The sequence below is a fragment of the Doryrhamphus excisus genome, linkage group LG3 (assembly GCF_037039965.1).
Source record: "Doryrhamphus excisus strain RoL-2023G ecotype Guam linkage group LG3, RoL_Dexc_Guam_v1.1, whole genome shotgun sequence".
In the NCBI taxonomy this organism is placed as follows: Eukaryota; Metazoa; Chordata; class Actinopteri; order Syngnathiformes; family Syngnathidae; genus Doryrhamphus; species Doryrhamphus excisus.
In genome coordinates, this window is record NC_136359.1 from 17,029,626 (window position 1) to 17,048,744 (window position 19,119).

The following is a 19,119-nucleotide window of genomic DNA, read 5'->3' on the forward strand; positions in this document are numbered from 1 at the left end:
TTTTGACATTTTCTTTTTTTATTACACACGGTGAATGATATGATTGGCAAAGATAGCGTCTAGAATTTGTGATATGATTAAAATCTACAAGTACAGCTGTCAAATAAATGGAGAGTTGTAAAACACACAAGTAGCACAAGTATAAAAAAAGGCTTCAAATAATTTACTTCTGCCTTAAAAAGACCAGAAAAAACATAAAATGTTGTTTTAAAAGAGCAGTTGGGTAAATTGTAAATACTGCTATTTGAAATCAGAGAATTGTGCAATATATCTGCTTCTAAATAAGGTAGCTGAGTATTTTTTTTGGTTGAACATTTGGCCTGATCACCACCTGTAAGATTTCCAGACTGTTTTTGTTTCTTTCACCATCAAGCCTCACAGCCAAAGTGTGTGTTTCCAGATGGCAGAATCTATGAAACCATGAAGAACTATGAAAACCAAACCTGCTACATCAACTCTAGTTTGTAGAGTTAATTATCTTAACCCCAAAGTGTAGATCAGTGCAGCCTATATAGTATTTCAACAGCAAAAACATTATTGTTTTTGGGCGTTTATGTTGGAGAGTCCATTCTGGCCTGTGTTATTTTTTGATCAGTTGCATGTGGGCCAGCTGGGGCAGCGTTATGGTGACGCTAGAGTCGAGGCCGCACTCCGTCGGGGGTGTTTTAAATAGAGAGGTCGCACACACGACAGCCTCCTCCCTGCCACGCCAAACCAAGAGCAGAGAGAGGAGTGTGTGGTTTCTTGTTTTTGTTGCTTTTCCTGGTTACCATGAGGGGGAAAATGGGTTTTGCATCATTTGACGGGGCGCAGAGTAAGCTTCTTTGAAACTTTAAGCTTCCGTTAAGGGTCAATCAAGAGCATCAGGGAGGGATTCACCAGACGTCTTTGTTTGTCTCGCTGCGTTGTTGCACACTTTTATTAGACATCTGCTGTTTCCAAGTGTAGGGAATGTTTAAAGACTTCTGAACGGGTTTGTTGTGCTGCCCATCACACCACATTGAAACTGCAATTCTACAGATGTGCCCACTCCTAATTTTAGCCACTTTACTCAAAACCACACTCTTGTTTGCTTGCATGGCACTGAGCAAATGATTTCCATTACACTGACAGGAGCAAGTGCAATTAGTTCACTTAAAATTCTTGGGTTTGTGTGGAGAAAATGTACACAGCCGATGTCCTCAATAGGAAGGCTGCAAGCCACATCCGAGCCGTCAAAGCTTTTCATTTGGCCCGTCAATCATCAGCCAAATAATCAGTCAATCAGTCAACCATTCCATTTAACTAAAGTGCTCGTCTCTGTAAAAATTTGACTTTTTACAGAGATTGGACTCAAAATATGTGTTTACTTTGGACAAAATAAATGCTGTTTCGAAGAAATATAACCTGCAGAGGCTCTGCCGGATAAAACATCACAACATTGACGCAGTCCAATAAATAAACACAGCTGAGGCAATGCAGAAATACAATTGAAGAATGGGGAAGCCTATCTCTGAATGTTGAATGCCAGTGTCATACTGAGCAGAAAAACTAGCAGCAAACTACATAGTTGAAACAAACAGTGCTGCTGTTGGTTGCAGTTAAGTAGTTAAGAAAGCATGAAGGCTGGACAATCTGCTTCGTAATTAGAGGTGAAGGTGGTGAGTGATTACGGACCTCAATTTTTTTCCCGTAATTAGTATTTCTTGCAGGTATTCTTGTTTGTCTCTTTTGGTTGGTTTATCATGATGAAATGCTGTTCTGACGAAGTGGCAGAATTCGGCGGTAGGTTGATTGAAGGCATCATGTGCACAGAGGGTCTACCGACCCCACAGTCGAGTACCAAAGGTAGCTTATGTCTGTAGGCCAAGCAAGCATGCCTGTCAGCAGTCACCCCAACAGTCTGACCACCGGGCCTGGTGCTGCTCTGTAATTACACACCAGCGACTGCTGTTGGAAGAGTTGGGGATGGGGGCAGACTGAAACCCTGTCAGTGTCGTCAGCATCACTAAAGGCATGTGTTGGAAAAACAGCTCTAGGGAAGGGGGAGAGAGTGAGTGAAGGAAGGTGAGGTACAGACAGATCTGTCTGGGGCGAGGCGAGGAAACCTCCTCCTTCCTGTGAGATTACAGGGTGTGTGTGCTTGAGTACATCTGGACACACGTGAGAACTGATGCAGTGAGACTCATTTGATCAATAGGCCACAGTAACATCAGTCTGTATATATCAGAATATTTCAAACTACCTCAGTCGACATTCTCCTAATATTTTGGTGTCTTATACTCCAAAATGACTTGCAGAAGTAATTCCACTTTGTCGTAAGTCTAGACGAGCCTTGAAAAGTGGTAAATATAGATTTTTTTTTTATAAAAATAGATTTAAATATAGATTTAAGAACATGCATTCTTTCTTCTTCTATAGTATGATATGTCACGATTGTCTGTTTATTGTGCCCAGTGATCCGTTCCCATCTGGATGTAACTATTTTCTAACCCAGCACAGTGTGGACGCCTTTTTATCCAATCTTCATGGTTCCAACTTTGTGGGGAAGTTCGGATGAGTTTGATGTGGAAGAACTTGAGAGTCCCGTCCTCAACATTCTAAGAAAAGAGAAGCAAATGTGTCCAGCTTTCTTATATTTTGACATTCTGTTGATGTAATGGGCTGAACTGTATTGTAGTTAGTAGTGAATGATTTTAATATGTGTAGTACAAACTTACATCTAACTGTAGTATCTTACAAGGGTGAGTATCTACCCTTCACATTTCAGCAATTATTTTATTATACTTCACAGCGTCACAATACATGTTGGAATTCATGTTTCCCTTCTGGCAGCACTCGTGCAGCCCCAGATCATGAGACTACCACCACCATGCTTGACAGTATAGGCAAGACACAATTATCTTGGTAGTTGCCAGATACGTTGACAATAATGGCTGCTTGTTGAGTCATTTTCAGTGGATAGTAGTCGTAGTAGTAGGTGTGACTGTGAGTACATGTACATACAGAGGTACAATATTGCTTATTATTGAATGAATACCTACTAATACTGTTATCTTTACAATGTTTACTATGTTTATAAATGCAAAAGACAGCCATCCACACTTGTACTGACTCCCATCCCATTCTAGTTCTACCATAACGATGTCTATCCTGCCTATCCGTAACCGTCCTTGTGAGCAGACTCTGCTTTGGTCCAAGTGTTGATGAGGTGAGATGTGTGTGCTGGAGTTGGGGACTTTTCTGACCCTGAGCGCTCTCACCTCAGGGTCCTGGAGGCTAATGCATGGGTTCTTTTGCAACACCTCCTCTACACTTCTAAAGTAGAGCAGATGCAGACATGGTTGCCTCCATGCACTTGTTTTCAAACACAATTTAAACATAAGGTACCTCCTTAGCTTAACTTCACATTTTCCTCACGGGTCAATTATGTGACCACACTTCCACTGATCACCTGTAATTACACTGAAACTTGTCCAGTGTGTGGGCTGCACCTTTTTCTCTGACTGAAAGTAGGGGAGGCAGACTAGCAATTGTAGCGGAAGGAAATGATGAAGTGTGTCCCACACTCGAAGTCAATCACCTAATAAAGCAAAGGCGTAACCATGGGAAACCACAATAAACACTCAAGTTCAGATGCAGGTCTGCAATGAACAGAGCCGTAAGCCTGATGAGGTGTAAGCTATTGACACGTCTGTTTGATACTGTAGTGATGAAGGAGGGGAGTTGGTACCATGTAAATGATGTCCAGAAGTATTTTGACTGGGACAGGGTTGTTATTATTTGGCTTTTGTACAAAAAACAACCAACATGTAGAGTCTCTTTAATTTAAGCTGTTAACGAGATATATGGCATTTACCAGTCAGCAATTATAGCCGTTTTATGCATAGCTTACCAATGTCCCTCCCTGCAGATGGTCTTGCTGCCTTCACTTTTGTCTTTAAGCAAGTGAAAAGCATGCACTTTTGTACACTCTTTCCATTTCTTTTCGATCAAAACATATTGCAGTCAGATACGAAAAGTGGATATAATAATAATATAATATAATAATTTCCTTGGTGAAAAAAAACAACCTTCACAGCATCAACAGAGCTCAAGAATATTCTGTAGAATATAGAATGTAGAATAGAATAAATCTATAATTTTCCTTCATGAATATTGATACAGGCTGCACGGCGATGGAGTGTTTAGTGTGCAAGCCACACAGCTCAGAGACCCGAGTTCGATTCCACCCTCAGGCATCTCTGTGTGGAGTTTGCATGTTCTCCCCGTGCATGCGTGGGTTTTTCCGGGTACTCTGGTTTCCTCCCACATTCCAAAAACATGCTAGGTTAATTGGTGACTCCGAATTGTCCATAGGTATTAATGTGAGTGTGAATGGTTGTTTGTCTATATGTGCCCTGTGATTGGCTGGCGACCAGTCCAGGGCGTACCCGGACTCTCGCTGAAAGACAGCTGGGATAGGCTCCAGCACGCCCTCAACCATAGTGAGGATAAGCGGCAGAAAATGAATGAATGTCGATTCAGAATCGTTCAGATAATGTACAAATAACTGGGGATATTCACAGAAATTCCAGTTTGGATTTTGTTTTACTGAAGACAATGTACGGTGCATGTTGCAAGGGTCAAAATATCACGTGAGTGGGTGCGGAGCGAGGATGTAAATAAAGCAACAACCTGTGCATAGGACAGTCGTGGCAGAATGTGCAGTAGGGAATACACATACACTTCTAATAGTGGAGGAGGCAGGTCAAGATTCAAGAGACGGGGATCTGACCATTAGTGGCAGGCAGATCAATCCAAATATTGATAAGGAAGATCAATTGAATATTCTTCAATGTTCAAGTAACCCAGCTGATCTCAATCCAGCAAAGCATGCTTTCCACGTAAGATAAAATTGAAGGCAGCAAGAGCCACAATCAAGCAAGTCATGGTCACGGTAAAGCATCTCCAAAGAGGAAACTTGGTGATATCACATCTTGAGGTTTTTATTTCAAAGCCACGCCTAAAAAGGACAAATATTTGTCAAACTTTCTGAACAAAGTTGGAACAATTGTTGATAAGCATCATTGAAATGAATGAAGCATAATTAATTAGACTTTTTTTCTCTTTGATAACCGCCAATAGAAAGGTTCCCCTCTCAGCATACAAATGTAATGACTGAGTAGCCACTTTGTTCAGCCTGGCTCGACCTAGTTGGGGGGATTTGTGCTCTCTATGATTAGTGTGTGTATGTGGGTGTGTACTCGCCGCAGCAGCGCTATTCATCGTGTCAGAGGCTGTACAGAGACAGAGACAAACACCCACAGCGCCCACTAATGATGCTGCAGCGCTGAGCTCAGCTAATTGACCAGACAGAGATGGATCAGGACCTTTACACTCTGCTGTGTCTGCTGACTGTGACGTGTGGGTGGGTGTGTGTGTGTGTGTGTGTTGGTCCTGCTTTACCCTTCTTACAATCTCTGTCTTGCCATGTCCAAACTTTTAGGAAAACTATCAATACAAGTTAAGAACTGCAGCATTTTTATCACTAACATAGTCTCATATCCCTGCACTTTTGAGGGGTGTATTAGAAAAAGTGTGCATATTGTTTAATATACGAAAAAAAACAAACATGGCGAGGTGGGTTTTGGGGATCAAGTGTGTTAGGGAGCAGCAGAGTGTGAGCTCTCTTCATGCATGGTCGGCAGGGCAAACTGATGTCTTAGCTTAAGTACTCATAGCTTTTGTGAATTTTAGTATACAAAATATAAAGTATATTTAGTATACAAAACTGTGGTGAGACCAGAATGTTGTTTGGTCTAGAGACAGTGCCACTGAGGAAAAGACAGGAAGCAGAACAGGAGGTAGCAGAGATGAGGTTCTCATTGGGAGCGACCAGGATGGATAGGATCAGGAACGAGTACATCAGAGGGACATTACATGTTAGAGGCCTTGGAGATAAAGTACTTTATCGGCCAGACTGAGATGGTTGGGACATGTCCAGAGGAGGGATAGTGAATATATTGGTAGAAGGATGCTGCCTTTAGAACTACCAGGTCGGACGTGTAGAAGAAGACCAAAGAGGAGGTTTATGGATGTAGTGAAGGAGGACATGAGGGTAGTTGGTGTGAGAGAGACAGATGCAGAAGACGTGGTTGGATGGAGGAGATTTGCTGTGGCGACCCCTGAAGGGAGAAGCCCAAAGAGAAAGAAGAAGAAGCTTTTTGTGTATTTTAGTTTCACATAAGTGGCTTTAAACTTAAAGAACACCTCTAATTCATGTACACGTTGGGGGGAGTTGCCATAAAATGACACAACTACAATTTGTACAACACATTACTTGTCTACTCTATATTTTAGGAACTTGTACAACTACTGTTGTCTGCATTTTCATGCCCCAATCTTGATCAAGTTTTTTTACTGTTGAATGCTGTATTTCTACTGCGCAAAGGCCACACTTACAATTTTGTCATGAAATCATTATACATTAATCATAATGTATTCACACAGTTTGAGTTACTTTTGCAGCATGTAACTGTCCATGGCCCCAGAATCATAATGGCACTGCCCATCGGTTCGTTGTCCTATGTAAACCAGAAAAATAGCCTACTAATGCAAACGGAGTGACACTAATTAGTGATGGAAGGTTTTGTTTCTTTTAAGGGAGCTGGTTCTTTTTGCTTGGATTCCTAAAATGACCAGGTTCTTTTGGCTCCCAACTGGTTCCTCAGATTTTGTTGTTGTTGCTTAAATCCATTACTTGCTTAAATCCAATCCATTACCAAATGTGTAATATTAACTTCTATATTATTTATTATTTTTTTTATTATTTATATGACTTTATGTATAGGTTAAAGTTAGAAAAAAATATATTAAATATAAAAAAAGACCCATTCAGTTAGACAAGCTCTAATCTAATTATGTGAAACAACATCAACAAAACATTACACAACAGTAAATGTAAATGTAAACACAAATGTAACAAATTAACAGTTTTGGCTAGTCTTTAGTGAAGATTGGCATTAATAAACTGCTGCTCACATTTCCTAGTGTGTCCACATACTGCACCCCACATTGGGATCAATCACAAATCTAAAGTAGTAGGATTCATCTGGAAACTCTGGAAAGTCAGTCCCATCCTGATCAGTTCAGTATGCAATTGAACATGCAGACATTATAACAGCATCAGAAGTTGACAAGGTCATCATCTATATTTTTCATTTAACAAAGCAGTGAGGAATGCAAAGAAGAGAAAAATATTGCACTGAAGGTCCATCTGATGTGTGCCTTGGCAAGCCTATTAGTGAGTATTTGGCTAGCGGCTTCACCGCTCCATTTGACCTTCACCCTCCAGTACAGGCATGATGTAAGGCAAACACATGCATGACTTTTTAATAGGCCCACTGAGGTTTGACAAATGAGGCTGTAGGAAATATGTGCTAAAATCAGCGTGTTGTGTCTACAACTATATGATACAATATACAGTACAGGCTATGATGTGCTCATATTGGATTCACGTTGACCTTCACTCGTTCCTCACATGAGGTGATTGCAGCAGCAGGGGAACAGATGATTCAGAGAGTGTTTGCAAACAAATGACAAAAGAGAGCATGTGCAGTAGAGTAGGATAAAACCCACCAGAGCCACTGTCAGCCAATGTTGGCCTGTGGCCCACTGAACTCTCAGCGGGGCGTTTTTTTTTTTTTTTTTTTTAATGAATAGGCCTAACTGAGTCACTGATTAGGACCCAGTGCAACATGGGGGCAAGAGGTCAAATATGTTCACACGTTTATTTGACCTCCATGCTGGGGCAATTAGCCCACTGGGAGCTATACATCAGGGGCTAGTATCTATTAAACGTGATGATGTTGTTACTAGTGTTGCATCTCACATGAAACCTCAAAGTGGTCCTTGCTTCCCTTTGAAGTCACACAGAAGCTTTATTTCACATTAGCGCTAAAAAATACAGTGGGTGATTGTGAAAGAGCAGTATGTAGGAGACGGTTGTCCTTAGGCCAAATCCGGCTTATAGCTGGCACAATACCCAATGTGTGGGTGAGGGGATTTAGTCTCTAACTCTAGAAGGAGAGGAAGTACTCTTTGAAGGAGAGTGATAGCAAGACTTCCTATCCAGAGCCCAAATTTGATAATTAAAGCCAGCCTCCTCTTGCACATAAACCCACCACTTTCTCTACGGCAGAATGCTGAGCACATTAACTGCCTCGACTGCGACAAGGTTTACATTGTTATCTAAACATGAAGGAGGTTTTCCACATTATAGACAAGCCTTATGCTTCTGAAATCCATCTTTACCCATAATCCTCTCTGAAATACCCACAAGCCAAAACACTGAAATCATAAGCAGGTTTTGAGGAAGAGGAATTATTGGCGCAGTCTCAGTTTACCACAAACCGTATTCTTTGTGTACTTTTCATACCACCATCACCCAGTTTTTTTATGTAATCACTCAAGGCTGCTTTCCTGTCTTAAGTTCCCAAATGTTTATTTTTCTTTGGGACAGTCAGTCCTCATTTCTGTCTTCTGACTGGAGATACAGTACTGGGAAATAAGACACAACAATAAGTTAAGGAACATAACCTTTGCTCTGCTCCAACTCATATCTGTTTTTAGTGTCGATGGCTGCTGGTCACAGAATGGAAGGAAATGCTTCCTGGTGCCTAATGAGGTGCTCAGCTCGACCACTTGTTTGGAAGCAGGACTACCTGGGCTGCGCAGATCCACACAAAGGAGTCCACTGAAAACATCCACAACTCAGAGACACAAACTTCCACACTTCATAAAATGAAAGCAGCACAGAATACAAGCCCATTGTCTTTGCACAGGCAACTTATTGTTTCCACGCTCGCTCTCCCATCGCTTCCCAATTTTCTACTCCACAAGTAACAATACGAAAGGAAAACTTGGCAAAGATGCAGAGCGTGCACTTTTGTCTCTTTCAGAAGTGGCACAGACAAAAAACTGGCAGTGTTGACACGTCATGTGAAGTGGGTGATCTGTAGCTCATCACAGTTGGAAGTGAAAAACACTCATTTTTTTTTCCAAACCGTTATTGACTGTAAAGGTTGACTGTGAGGTTGAATCAGTGAACTTCATGCCCAGACATCACTGGACCCTGCAAGGTCAAAGCTGATGGAAAATGATGGAAATAGACATGCCATCATGAAACCTTTACATGTATTCACGATACAAGCAAGTGTAAAAAGTTCATGGCAAAAACAGCAATAATATACTGGACAAGAGTATTGGGCAGTCTACCTTTTTTAATGTAAATTCAAAAATTGAATGTAAATTCAAAAAGACTTCACCAAACTGCCTGTGTATATTCTTCTATTAACCGCCTTTGTTAAAAGGCATCCATCCATTCATCCATTTTTCTCCGCTTATCTGGGTCTGAGTCGCAGGGGTGGCAGTCTCAGTAGGGAAGCCCAGACTTCCTCCAGCTCCACCAGGAGGACACCAAGGCGTTCCCAGGCCAGCTGTGAGACATAATCCCTCCAGCGTGTCCTAGGTCTGCCCTGGGGCCTTTTCCCGGCTGGGCACACCCGGAACACCTGAGGTTGTCTTAGAACCTAGGTTCCGAAACTGTGGTATGCGTACCACAAGGGGTACGTCAATTGTCATAGTGACATGTATCTGCTCAGCTGGTTTCCTTAATGTAAAAATCAGTGTTGAACTGGACAGCATACACCAGGTTGTTTTTCTGGGTATGGGTTGGCTTGTCTAACTCTGTCTTCATGGGTTACCAGGATTGAAATGACAGGTTTAAAGTCCAGTTGCGATCAATTCAATGCCTTGACAAAACCCCCAAATTGGACTACATTAGGACTTTAAATGACTGGAAGTTAGATCTTTCTTTCTGTTTCTCTTCCACAGATGCAGGGAAGCAGCAGGTGGCTCAGGAGGCAATAAGAAAACCGTCCACATTGCGTCGCCCTCCTGCACGCACAGGAGAGCCCCTTTCGAGTAAGAACTGCTATTTATTACTACAGTAGTTAGTACTGTAGTAGGCATTAAAGTACGTATACTTTGATGTAAGTCTCCTGTGGATGCAAACACCAATGCTCTGTTTTCCAGACTGTCTTAACTGCAGTCGAATTACAGCAATGAATGACAGGCTGAGTTCACTGGAAGCTAAGGTTGTTGTACTCATGCTACCACCAATAGCGACTAAAATCTTACAAACAATACATTTCATCACATACTTTGTTTTCATGGCTTCCATCTCCAGGTTCAAGGACTCGCTGCTTTGCCGTCCATAACACAACACTACCCTCTGTCCAAAGGAGGAGTTGCACCGGAGGCTGCCTTATTGATGGGAATCGCTCCTGCTCAGGGCGCTCCCGGTGAGCAGGGACCTGCTGGTGAGCGTAGCATGCAATCAGCTATGAATACTTGGAATGTTAAATACGTACTATTTGGATTAGGCGCAGTTCAGACTTTTCATAATTGTAAAATTTAAAGCTCTTTTTCTACCCTGTCTACCTGCTCACTTATGCACTTATTACATATCCCATTTCCTCCTCTGCACATATACACTCATTTCCTCCAGTCTGAGAGTCATTTGAGGTACACACTCACCAGAGCTTTGTGGCTGTATGCAAGGCCAAGACCTCACCTCTGCTTTCCTGGAATTGAGCCCAGCACTCACTGCTGCAAAAAAAGTTTACATCACTACCACATTAATGGAAAAAAAGTGACACACTGACACAAATGTAAATATTAGTCAATGACAATACAACTGAACACAAATATTAATTGTATTATTAAGGGAAAGGAAAAATCAATGCCTCAATGGCCTTGTGTGGAAAAGTGAAAATGAATTGAGCTCAGTCTGGAAAATGTTACAAAGCCATTTCTAAAGCTTTGGGACTCCAGCGAACCACATCGAGAGCCATTGTCCACAAATGGCAAGAACATGAAACAGTGGTGAACCTTCCAGGAATGACCGGCCCACCAAAATGACCCCAACCAAGAGAGGAGCGACGACTCCTCCAAGAGGTCACAAAAGACCCCACAATAGCATCCAAAGAACTTCAGGCCTCACTTAAGGTCAACATTCATGACTCCACCATCAGAAAGACACTGGGCAAAAAAACGGCCTGCATAGCAAAGTTCCAAGATGAAGACCACTGCTGAAGAAAGAGAACATTAAGGCTCATCGCAATTTTTCCAGAGAACATCTTGATGATCCCAAAGACCTTTGGGAAAATACTCTGTGGGTCTGATGAAGTTGAAGTTGATGAAGTTTGAAGTTGTGTGTCCCATTACATCTGGCATAAAAGTTACGCCACATTTCAGAAAAAAGATCATACCAAAAGTAAAATGTGGTGGTTGTGTGATGGTCTGGCACTGACTTGGTGTGATAAATGGAACCATGAATTCTGCTGCCGACCAAAAAATCTTGAAGGAGAATGTCTGGCCATCTGTTCATGACCCCAAGCTGAAACCAAATTGAATTCTGCAGCAGGACAATGATCCAAAACACGCCATTCAGATCCACTTCTGAATGGCTGAAGATAAACAATGAACACTTCTAAGTGTCCTAGTCAAAGTCCTGACCTGAATCCTATTAAGATGCTGTGGCATGATCTTAAAAAGGCGGTTCATGCTGGAAAAACCTGAACTACAACAATGCTGCAAAGATGAGTGGACCAGAATTCCTCCACAGCGCTGTAAGAGACTCATTGCAAGTTATCACAAACACTTGATTGCAGTTGTTGCTGCTATGGGTGGCCCGACCAGTTATTTGGTTTAGGAGTCAATCACTTTTCACAGAGGGCCATGTTTGCATTTTTTCCCTCCCTTAATAATTCATTCATTCATTCATTTTCTACCGCTTATCCTCACGAGGGTCGCGGGGGTGCTGGAGCCTATCCCAGCTGACTTCAGGCAAGAGGCTGGGTACACCCTGGACTGGTCGCCAGCCAATCACAGGGCACATATAGACAAACAACAATTCACACTCACATTCATACCTATGGACAATTTGGAGTCGCCAATTAACCTAGCAGGTTTTTTGGAATGTGTGAGGAAGCCGGAGTCTTCTTTAATAATAACAAGTTTAAAATAAGTTTTAAATGTGTTTATTGATCTGAAAATTAAAATGTCCAACCACAACTAAATAATTCAAAAACCGGGGTATATGCCAACAAGGTTTGACTGCACCTATTTTTTGTTAGACAGGGACAAGGCCACATGTTCTTTTAAGGTTCCTTAGCACCATCTCCATAAACCATATCAGCATTGTTCTCCACTGAGCTTCTGCAGTGCACATTACACAAAGATAATCAATATTAACGCAATTAAAGTTATGTAAATTCTTCCATTCCAGGTCCTCGGGGTGAAAAGGGGAGCGATGGTATTCCAGGCAGAGATGGTAAAATAGTCTCATAGTTGATTAGTTAAGTCACATAATTCAGTTAAATGTTTAGTGATTATTATCTCCTCTTATCAGGGAAACCAGGATCTCGAGGGTTGCCAGGTCCCAGTGGGCCTCGGGGTGAGGCAGGGGTAAGGGGCCCAAGCGGAGCTCCTGGATCAAAGGGAACCCCAGGACCTGCAGGTAAAACAGCAGCTTACAGAGCATACACACACTTTTTCCACTTTCTGTTCACCTCGCTGTTAACTAAACACTTATGGACACAACAAGACAAAACCATGATATCCGGCTTTGGAGTGTTTGTTTTTCACTTAAATCACTTGGTCAACTTAAAAAGATGCTCCAGTTGCAACCAGCAGAACATTCCAAGCACTTTCTATCTCTCTGAATTTGGTTGTTTATTTGAATTGATTGTTTTGAGTAATGTTTTTTTAGTCGACAGCAAAAGTCTCGAGAGTACACTTCTAAAGTCAACTCAACTACCAGCACGTGCTGTTGCTGCTCGTGGCCACCAATCACAGTATAAACAGAGGAATAAACCTGCTGTATGTATTCAGAACTCGAATAAATCAACTGTAGGAAAAAGTAAATCCACATGCAGCTGTGACTTGAATGATAATAAAGCAAATAGGGGTGGGTGTGTGTGTGTGTGTGTGTGTGTGTGTGTGTGTGTGTGTGTCGTAACATCTGCTCACGACACACACTGTTATTTCTCTGCTTTGGATCATGAAGGCCTCTAAAATGCCATATGACCCGTGTTCTGACCAGACATTGAACAATAAAACCTCCTTATTCTCTGTGGAGCGCCATTTGAATTCAACCTTAAATGAATATGAGCTATACATACACAAATCTTAGGTCCTTATGATTTCCATGTGGCTATTGTGTTATTGTTTTTCTTTCTCCGTTACTTCATAGCCACCCACAACCAGTGCTACATATTGTATCCATGGCTGTACTGTGGTCATTGTGCTGATTTTATCCTGTTAAAGGAGAAAGATAAACATATGACTGGACTCCATTATAATGCAAAAACACTTATTTCTTAAGACAGCGGTCATGGGCAATATGGGAGTAAAATGACCTTGTGTGTCATTATAGATCAGGGTAATAAATACATATTTGGTTGTATGTATTTTAGACATCATGTCTGTTCCAGGTAAGCATTATTTTCCACAATATGACACAGACTGGTCATTTGAGCCCTTGTTACACATGGAAGCACCCGTCCCCTTGCTCCCAAAGCAGCCAAAACACAGCTGCTTCGGCTGGAACTTTAAGTGAAAATGACCTAGATGGGTGTCAAATCAGGGTTATAATACCACTACCTTGCAAAGTAATATTTCTCAGACTGTGCCTGTCAGTTGTAGTCCACTGTGGTGCCACAAGTACAGAGAAAGGTGCTGAGTTTCGGACATGACAAAGAGCCGGAATTGGCTTTTTACCGGTTCACGTTACTTCTTAAATCCAAACATTGAGGTCAGATGTTGTTATGGTACTTCCTTGTTTCCAGTTCCAGGAGTGGGGTACATTTTCTCTGACTGGCCCATATGGAGCTCCTATAATCACACCACATGCCATCATGTTGAGGTTTAAAATGAACCAGTGCCGGCAACACGTTTATTGCAAAGATTAATTGTGCTTATTTGACTTTCATTAAGAACCTTCCTCATGTTAATTACAGATAAACAAAGCCAGTCGGGTTAAAGTCTATGATTCACAGTCTTTCTAACTGGATTCATCTAAAAACACACACACCACTGCAAGACATTGGCACAATCATGCACTTCTATGGTGTTTTTTAATGAAAGATTACAATGTTTATTCTGTCTTTTGTCCTGTCAGGCCCGCGTGGTCCACCAGGACTCCCAGGAGAGAGAGGTCTACCAGGTCCCCCAGGCCCACCTGCTCCTGCGAGTGCCCGCATTCCAGAACCAGACAGTAAGACCCTAACAAACACCAAACACTCACACAATGAGATAACTTCTACTTTAACTCTACCAAAACACTATTACAGTGAAAGCTACTAAGTCAAATGCATTCTGCTGGGAAAACTAAATTCTAAGCTCAAACTGCCACCATTGTAAAATATTTAAAAAGTAAGTTTAAAAGCATTAGAACTACATTTCAACTATTGTGTTACATACAGTAAGTGCATACATAGTATTTCCCCTTGTGGCACCAATAAAGGCATAGCTTATCTATTTTATGTTCTGCACCATGGGTGTCCAAATAGTGGATTGGGGGCCATTTTTAGCTTGGTGCTCGTTTTCTATTTTTATCATATTTAAAAACTAAAATGGTTGAATGTGGTTGTATTATTAGCCAAAGAATATGCATAAAAAGTTGACATATTTCTTGCCTAAATTAAGAATTTTCAAGTATAAACATGGTTTACTAAAATACAAATATAGAGCATTCAGAAGACGCTGTGAATGATTCTACACCGGTCACTAGCTGTCAGTAATTTTATTGTAATGTTTGGTGAGACACACAAATGCCAGACTTAAACACCGGAACAGACTTTTATTGCAAGTTTGAATGATCTTACAACAGGGACACTAACCCCTAATAAAAACACAAGCTACTGCTGCTGCAATAACTCACGCCAAGCTAAAAGTCGACTCTGAACCCTCAAAGTCACTTCCGGTCCCCCTGCCAATCAGCTCCCTGTGAGAACACATTTATGGCGACACACTACCACAAGTCCTATTTTTTTTTCTTAAAGGGGAACTGCACTTTTGAGGAATTTTGCCCATCATTCGCAATCCCAGTGTGAAATATGAACACATTTTATGTGCATTGTAACACCAGACAATAAATTAATATCAGCTAGCTAACAATGCACGTCATTGGGACACGCCTATTTCGACTTTAAGAGTAAAAAAAACTCTTAACAGCATTTTATCATTTGATATACGTACATGCTGTAGGCTGCACGGCGGTCGCACGCAAACTTCACAGCTAGGTGACCCGGGTTCAATTCCACCTTGGGCCATCTCTGTGTGGAGTTTGCATGTTCTCCCCATGCATGCGTGGGTTTTCTCCGGGTACTCCGGTTTCCTCCCACATTCCAAAAACATGCTAGGTTAATTGGCCACTCCAAATTGTCCATAGGTATGAATGTGAGTGTGAATGGTTGTTTGTCTATATGTGCCCTGTGATTGGCTGGCGACCAGTCCAGGGTGTACCCCGCCTCTCGTCTGAAGACAGCTGGGATAGGCTCCAGCACCCCCGGGACCCTCGTGACGATAAGCGATAGAAAATTAATGAATATACGTACATGCTGTGATAGTATGTAACATTTACACTATCTTGACATAATTTGATGATTTTAAACATTACTGAAACATCTTTCTTCGGTGCATTGATTTAACATTTTACGCTACTTCCTTCAATAACAGCGACAACACTTACTATGTCCGCTCTGCTTGGGATGGCTGTGTCTTCCAGCACAAGACGTGGGCTCCAGTTGTCGGTTAAAAGCCACTGAAAGCAAACGAGCATCTTGTTGAGTCTTTGTAGCGAAATTGAGAGCGAAGTATCCACTCTTCCTTCTGTAAAGGACGCTGACATGAATGGCTAGTGAGGCGTTATCACAAGGTGCGCCACAATGTTCATGAAACACCTCTCAAAGAGGGTAAAGAATGCTTTATATTGATGTTCTCCTTTTGCAGCCTCTCAGAGAAAGTTGAAGGCAACAGTAGAAGCCAAACAAAAGGAAGCGAAAGATAGATAAATAGATAGGATTTAAGTGCTACTTGGTCCGTGTTTGCGTCCCAGCCAAGTAGAACAGAATCAAAGGAGGTGAAGTGGAAGACAGGGATGGTGTGAGACACAGACTTTTCATGCTGTGATAAGAACCTGTCCACCTCTGATGTCACTCAACAGCTTCCAGATGTAGGCTGCTCATTCCTCGAGATGTCAATGCATCAGCACGTTATATTTGTTGATTCTCCGGTTTAAAAACAAAAGTCAAGCACAGACTTGTCAGCATGAGCTTCCCGTGTAGGTGTTAAGGTTGGCACGATGAGTCCCGAGACTGGGAGCCATTTCTTTCACATCAAAGCAACAGCAGGGAATGGCGGGATGATGGGAGGGTGATGGGGCAATTCTTTGCTGAGCTTTCCTCGGAAAACACTGGTTTATTTGGCTAGGAGGTTAAACGTCCCTCTTCTGGACCACTGGTGCCTGAGACTCGCATCTGAAAGCCTCTGTTCAGTTGGAAGTGAAGTAGTTAAGTCCAATTTTTATGTCAATGCTTCAGATTCCAGCAAGTGAATTAAAAGCGGATGCGAAGAGAAACAAAGTGACAACTGGTTTGATTTGGACATCTAATTCAATTGGAGATGTGCCATGATTTTTCAGCTGGATGATGTTTCCTCTCATCACCCTCCTTCATCTTCTCCCTTTACCCCCTCAAGTCAAATGGTTGACCTGGATCTGTGTGCTTCATGTCAAGAACACACACACACACTTCCACTCACTTTTCTTTTCTGTGCGGACTCATCCTGCCAGTGTTGTTATACAAACCACGTCTCTTTTTTTTCCTGGGGAGCACAAACATGGCAGGAGCCCTGTTGACGATACTGGAAATTTGACCTATTTGGTGCTTTCCTCTCTCAGCTTTAACTCAGATTTATTGAAATAAAACTGGTTACAACTGGTGATAGCTGCTAAAATGGTAAATTGTCTTTCACTTGTTTAGCGCTTCTCCACCTCCAAGGCACTTAAAGCACTTGGATCGAACCCAAAACCTTCAGGTTGCAAGACGACCACCCAGGAAAGTCAAGCTAACTGCTAACAACAATGTCAAACACAAAGCAAAATGATACTGGCCCTGGAATTACGGATTCAAAATTACTAAAAGGGTCAGTATGTCAGATGAAGAGGAGGCCGAAAAACCAGTAATTTCAGAATTCAAAAATATTCTCGTGAATATTGTGACATATATTAAGGTCCATATCACCCAACCCCAGTATACATGTTCAAAATAACTCTTTCAGTTAGCATTCTGGACTTCTGGATATACCCTGGACTGCAGCCGCAGTCATAATTAGCCCACCCAAAAGATTCCCAACTAACTGCTACAGTTGATGCCGCATCTATGAAATATTAAACTAACACCATAGTTTAATATTTCACCCAACATTATGAAACACATTTGAAGATGAATGAAGTATATGACCACAGATGAAGACTGAAATGCCTGAAATGAATTAGCTGTTGAACCTGGACACCAGGAGTTTTTAGCGACACAGCGACGTTGTGTGGTGTAAAGATGTATTGCATTTGCATGGAACCATTCTATTAAGTTTATACTGTCTGTACCAAAAACAACCAACGTGTACCAAAGTTTTATTAACTTTGCTGCTGAAGCATTATTCATTGGTATATTTGCTTGTTTCTACAAAGTCAATAATAATAAAGATGTCTATTGCAAAATAATAGAAATTCTTGCCAAAAATATAAATGTACAATGTTGACCTTTCTGCAATATATGTTTAGTAGAAACCTGCAAAGGTTTCTGGAGTTCAGAAAAATAAAAAGAGCTCCTACAGAATGTTAATGTGAATCACAAACATGAAATACTCCCATAACTTGTATCATAACTACTGAATATAGATGGTAGCAGCGGGTGCTTCTTTCATTTTTATTTCAGATCGAGGAAAAGACCTATTCTTCACTAACACCTTCCATGATTCAAGACCAGGACCCCAGGGACCCCCTGGGCCAAAAGGTGGGTACCTACATATATTTACATAGTAACATTTGAACTGGGTGTTATTATTTCAAGTACATGCACTATGGCAATGGAGTATTAGGTCCACGTTGAAAAAATAATAATACTCAGAGAATACTTTTGAGAATAAAGTAATCATAATAATTAATATTCATAATAAATAACTAAATAATTTGAGACTTTATTATGAGAAATATACGAGAGAAAAAAAGTTGTAAATTTACAGGCATGAAAAATAATAGAATAAAAGTATGAAGTACTTGCCTGGCATTTCGTCCTTGAAGATCAATATGCTTAACACTAACTAATTTGTCTACCTTCTATGTAGGTCCCCCTGGCCCAAAAGGCCCAGTAGGACCTCCTGGCCCACCAGGACAGAACGTAAGTATGATTTTTAAAAAAGAGCTGTTTGTGGACTATTTAACATCGTTCTTCTTGACAGGGTAAACCTGGTACTCCTGGAACACCAGGTACCGTGGGGCCGAAGGGAGAGCGTGGAGAGAGAGTGAGTACTAGTCAGCAACTCATGCGTGTGTTCATTTGTTCAAATTTAAGCAAAACCGTGCTATACAATTTCAATTCAGGGGCCTTCAGGTTACCAAGGAGAGAGGGGCTTCAGAGGAGAGCCGGTAAGCCGAACATGAAGCGCTGTCTTGATGATTGTGTGAATCACATAATACAACATCACTGTCACATCACACGCTGTTGTACTGTCTCCCAACAGGGAACACCAGGTCCCAAAGGAGAGCCTGGAGAGAAAGGCCTACCGGTGAGGAAATAGTCAAATTGGTGGTAGTGGTGAAACATACAGAAATATATATTTTAAGCAAGGATAGGCCTGTAACAATAACACATTTTGCTGGCCAATAATTGGCCAAACAATATTGCACATAAGTGATATTATTGTCAACATTATTTTGACATAATTTTGTCATGAATGTAATGATAATATATGGAATACAATATATGAATAGGGCGGCACGGCGGTCGAGTGGATAGCGATAGGGTTCAATTC

At 41.5% G+C, this 19,119-nt stretch overlaps 2 protein-coding genes across 2 annotated transcripts in view; both read left to right on the top strand.

The window, feature by feature from the left end:
- The window catches only part of LOC131128344 (AP-1 complex subunit beta-1), a 117,350-nt gene that overhangs the window by 38,751 nt on the left and 59,480 nt on the right, over nt 1-19,119 (top strand). The gene's annotated exons all lie outside the window — the stretch shown is intronic.
- The window catches only part of emid1 (EMI domain containing 1), a 64,715-nt gene that overhangs the window by 37,280 nt on the left and 8,316 nt on the right, over nt 1-19,119 (top strand). The window contains exons 4-14 of the mRNA XM_058069706.2: nt 9,856-9,945; nt 10,057-10,118; nt 10,211-10,343; nt 12,314-12,358; nt 12,437-12,544; nt 14,207-14,302; nt 18,024-18,101; nt 18,433-18,485; nt 18,547-18,609; nt 18,689-18,733; nt 18,829-18,873. Of these exons, the coding sequence (XP_057925689.2) occupies nt 9,856-9,945; nt 10,057-10,118; nt 10,211-10,343; nt 12,314-12,358; nt 12,437-12,544; nt 14,207-14,302; nt 18,024-18,101; nt 18,433-18,485; nt 18,547-18,609; nt 18,689-18,733; nt 18,829-18,873 (818 nt within the window). The remainder of the gene's footprint in view (nt 1-9,855; nt 9,946-10,056; nt 10,119-10,210; nt 10,344-12,313; nt 12,359-12,436; nt 12,545-14,206; nt 14,303-18,023; nt 18,102-18,432; nt 18,486-18,546; nt 18,610-18,688; nt 18,734-18,828; nt 18,874-19,119) is intronic.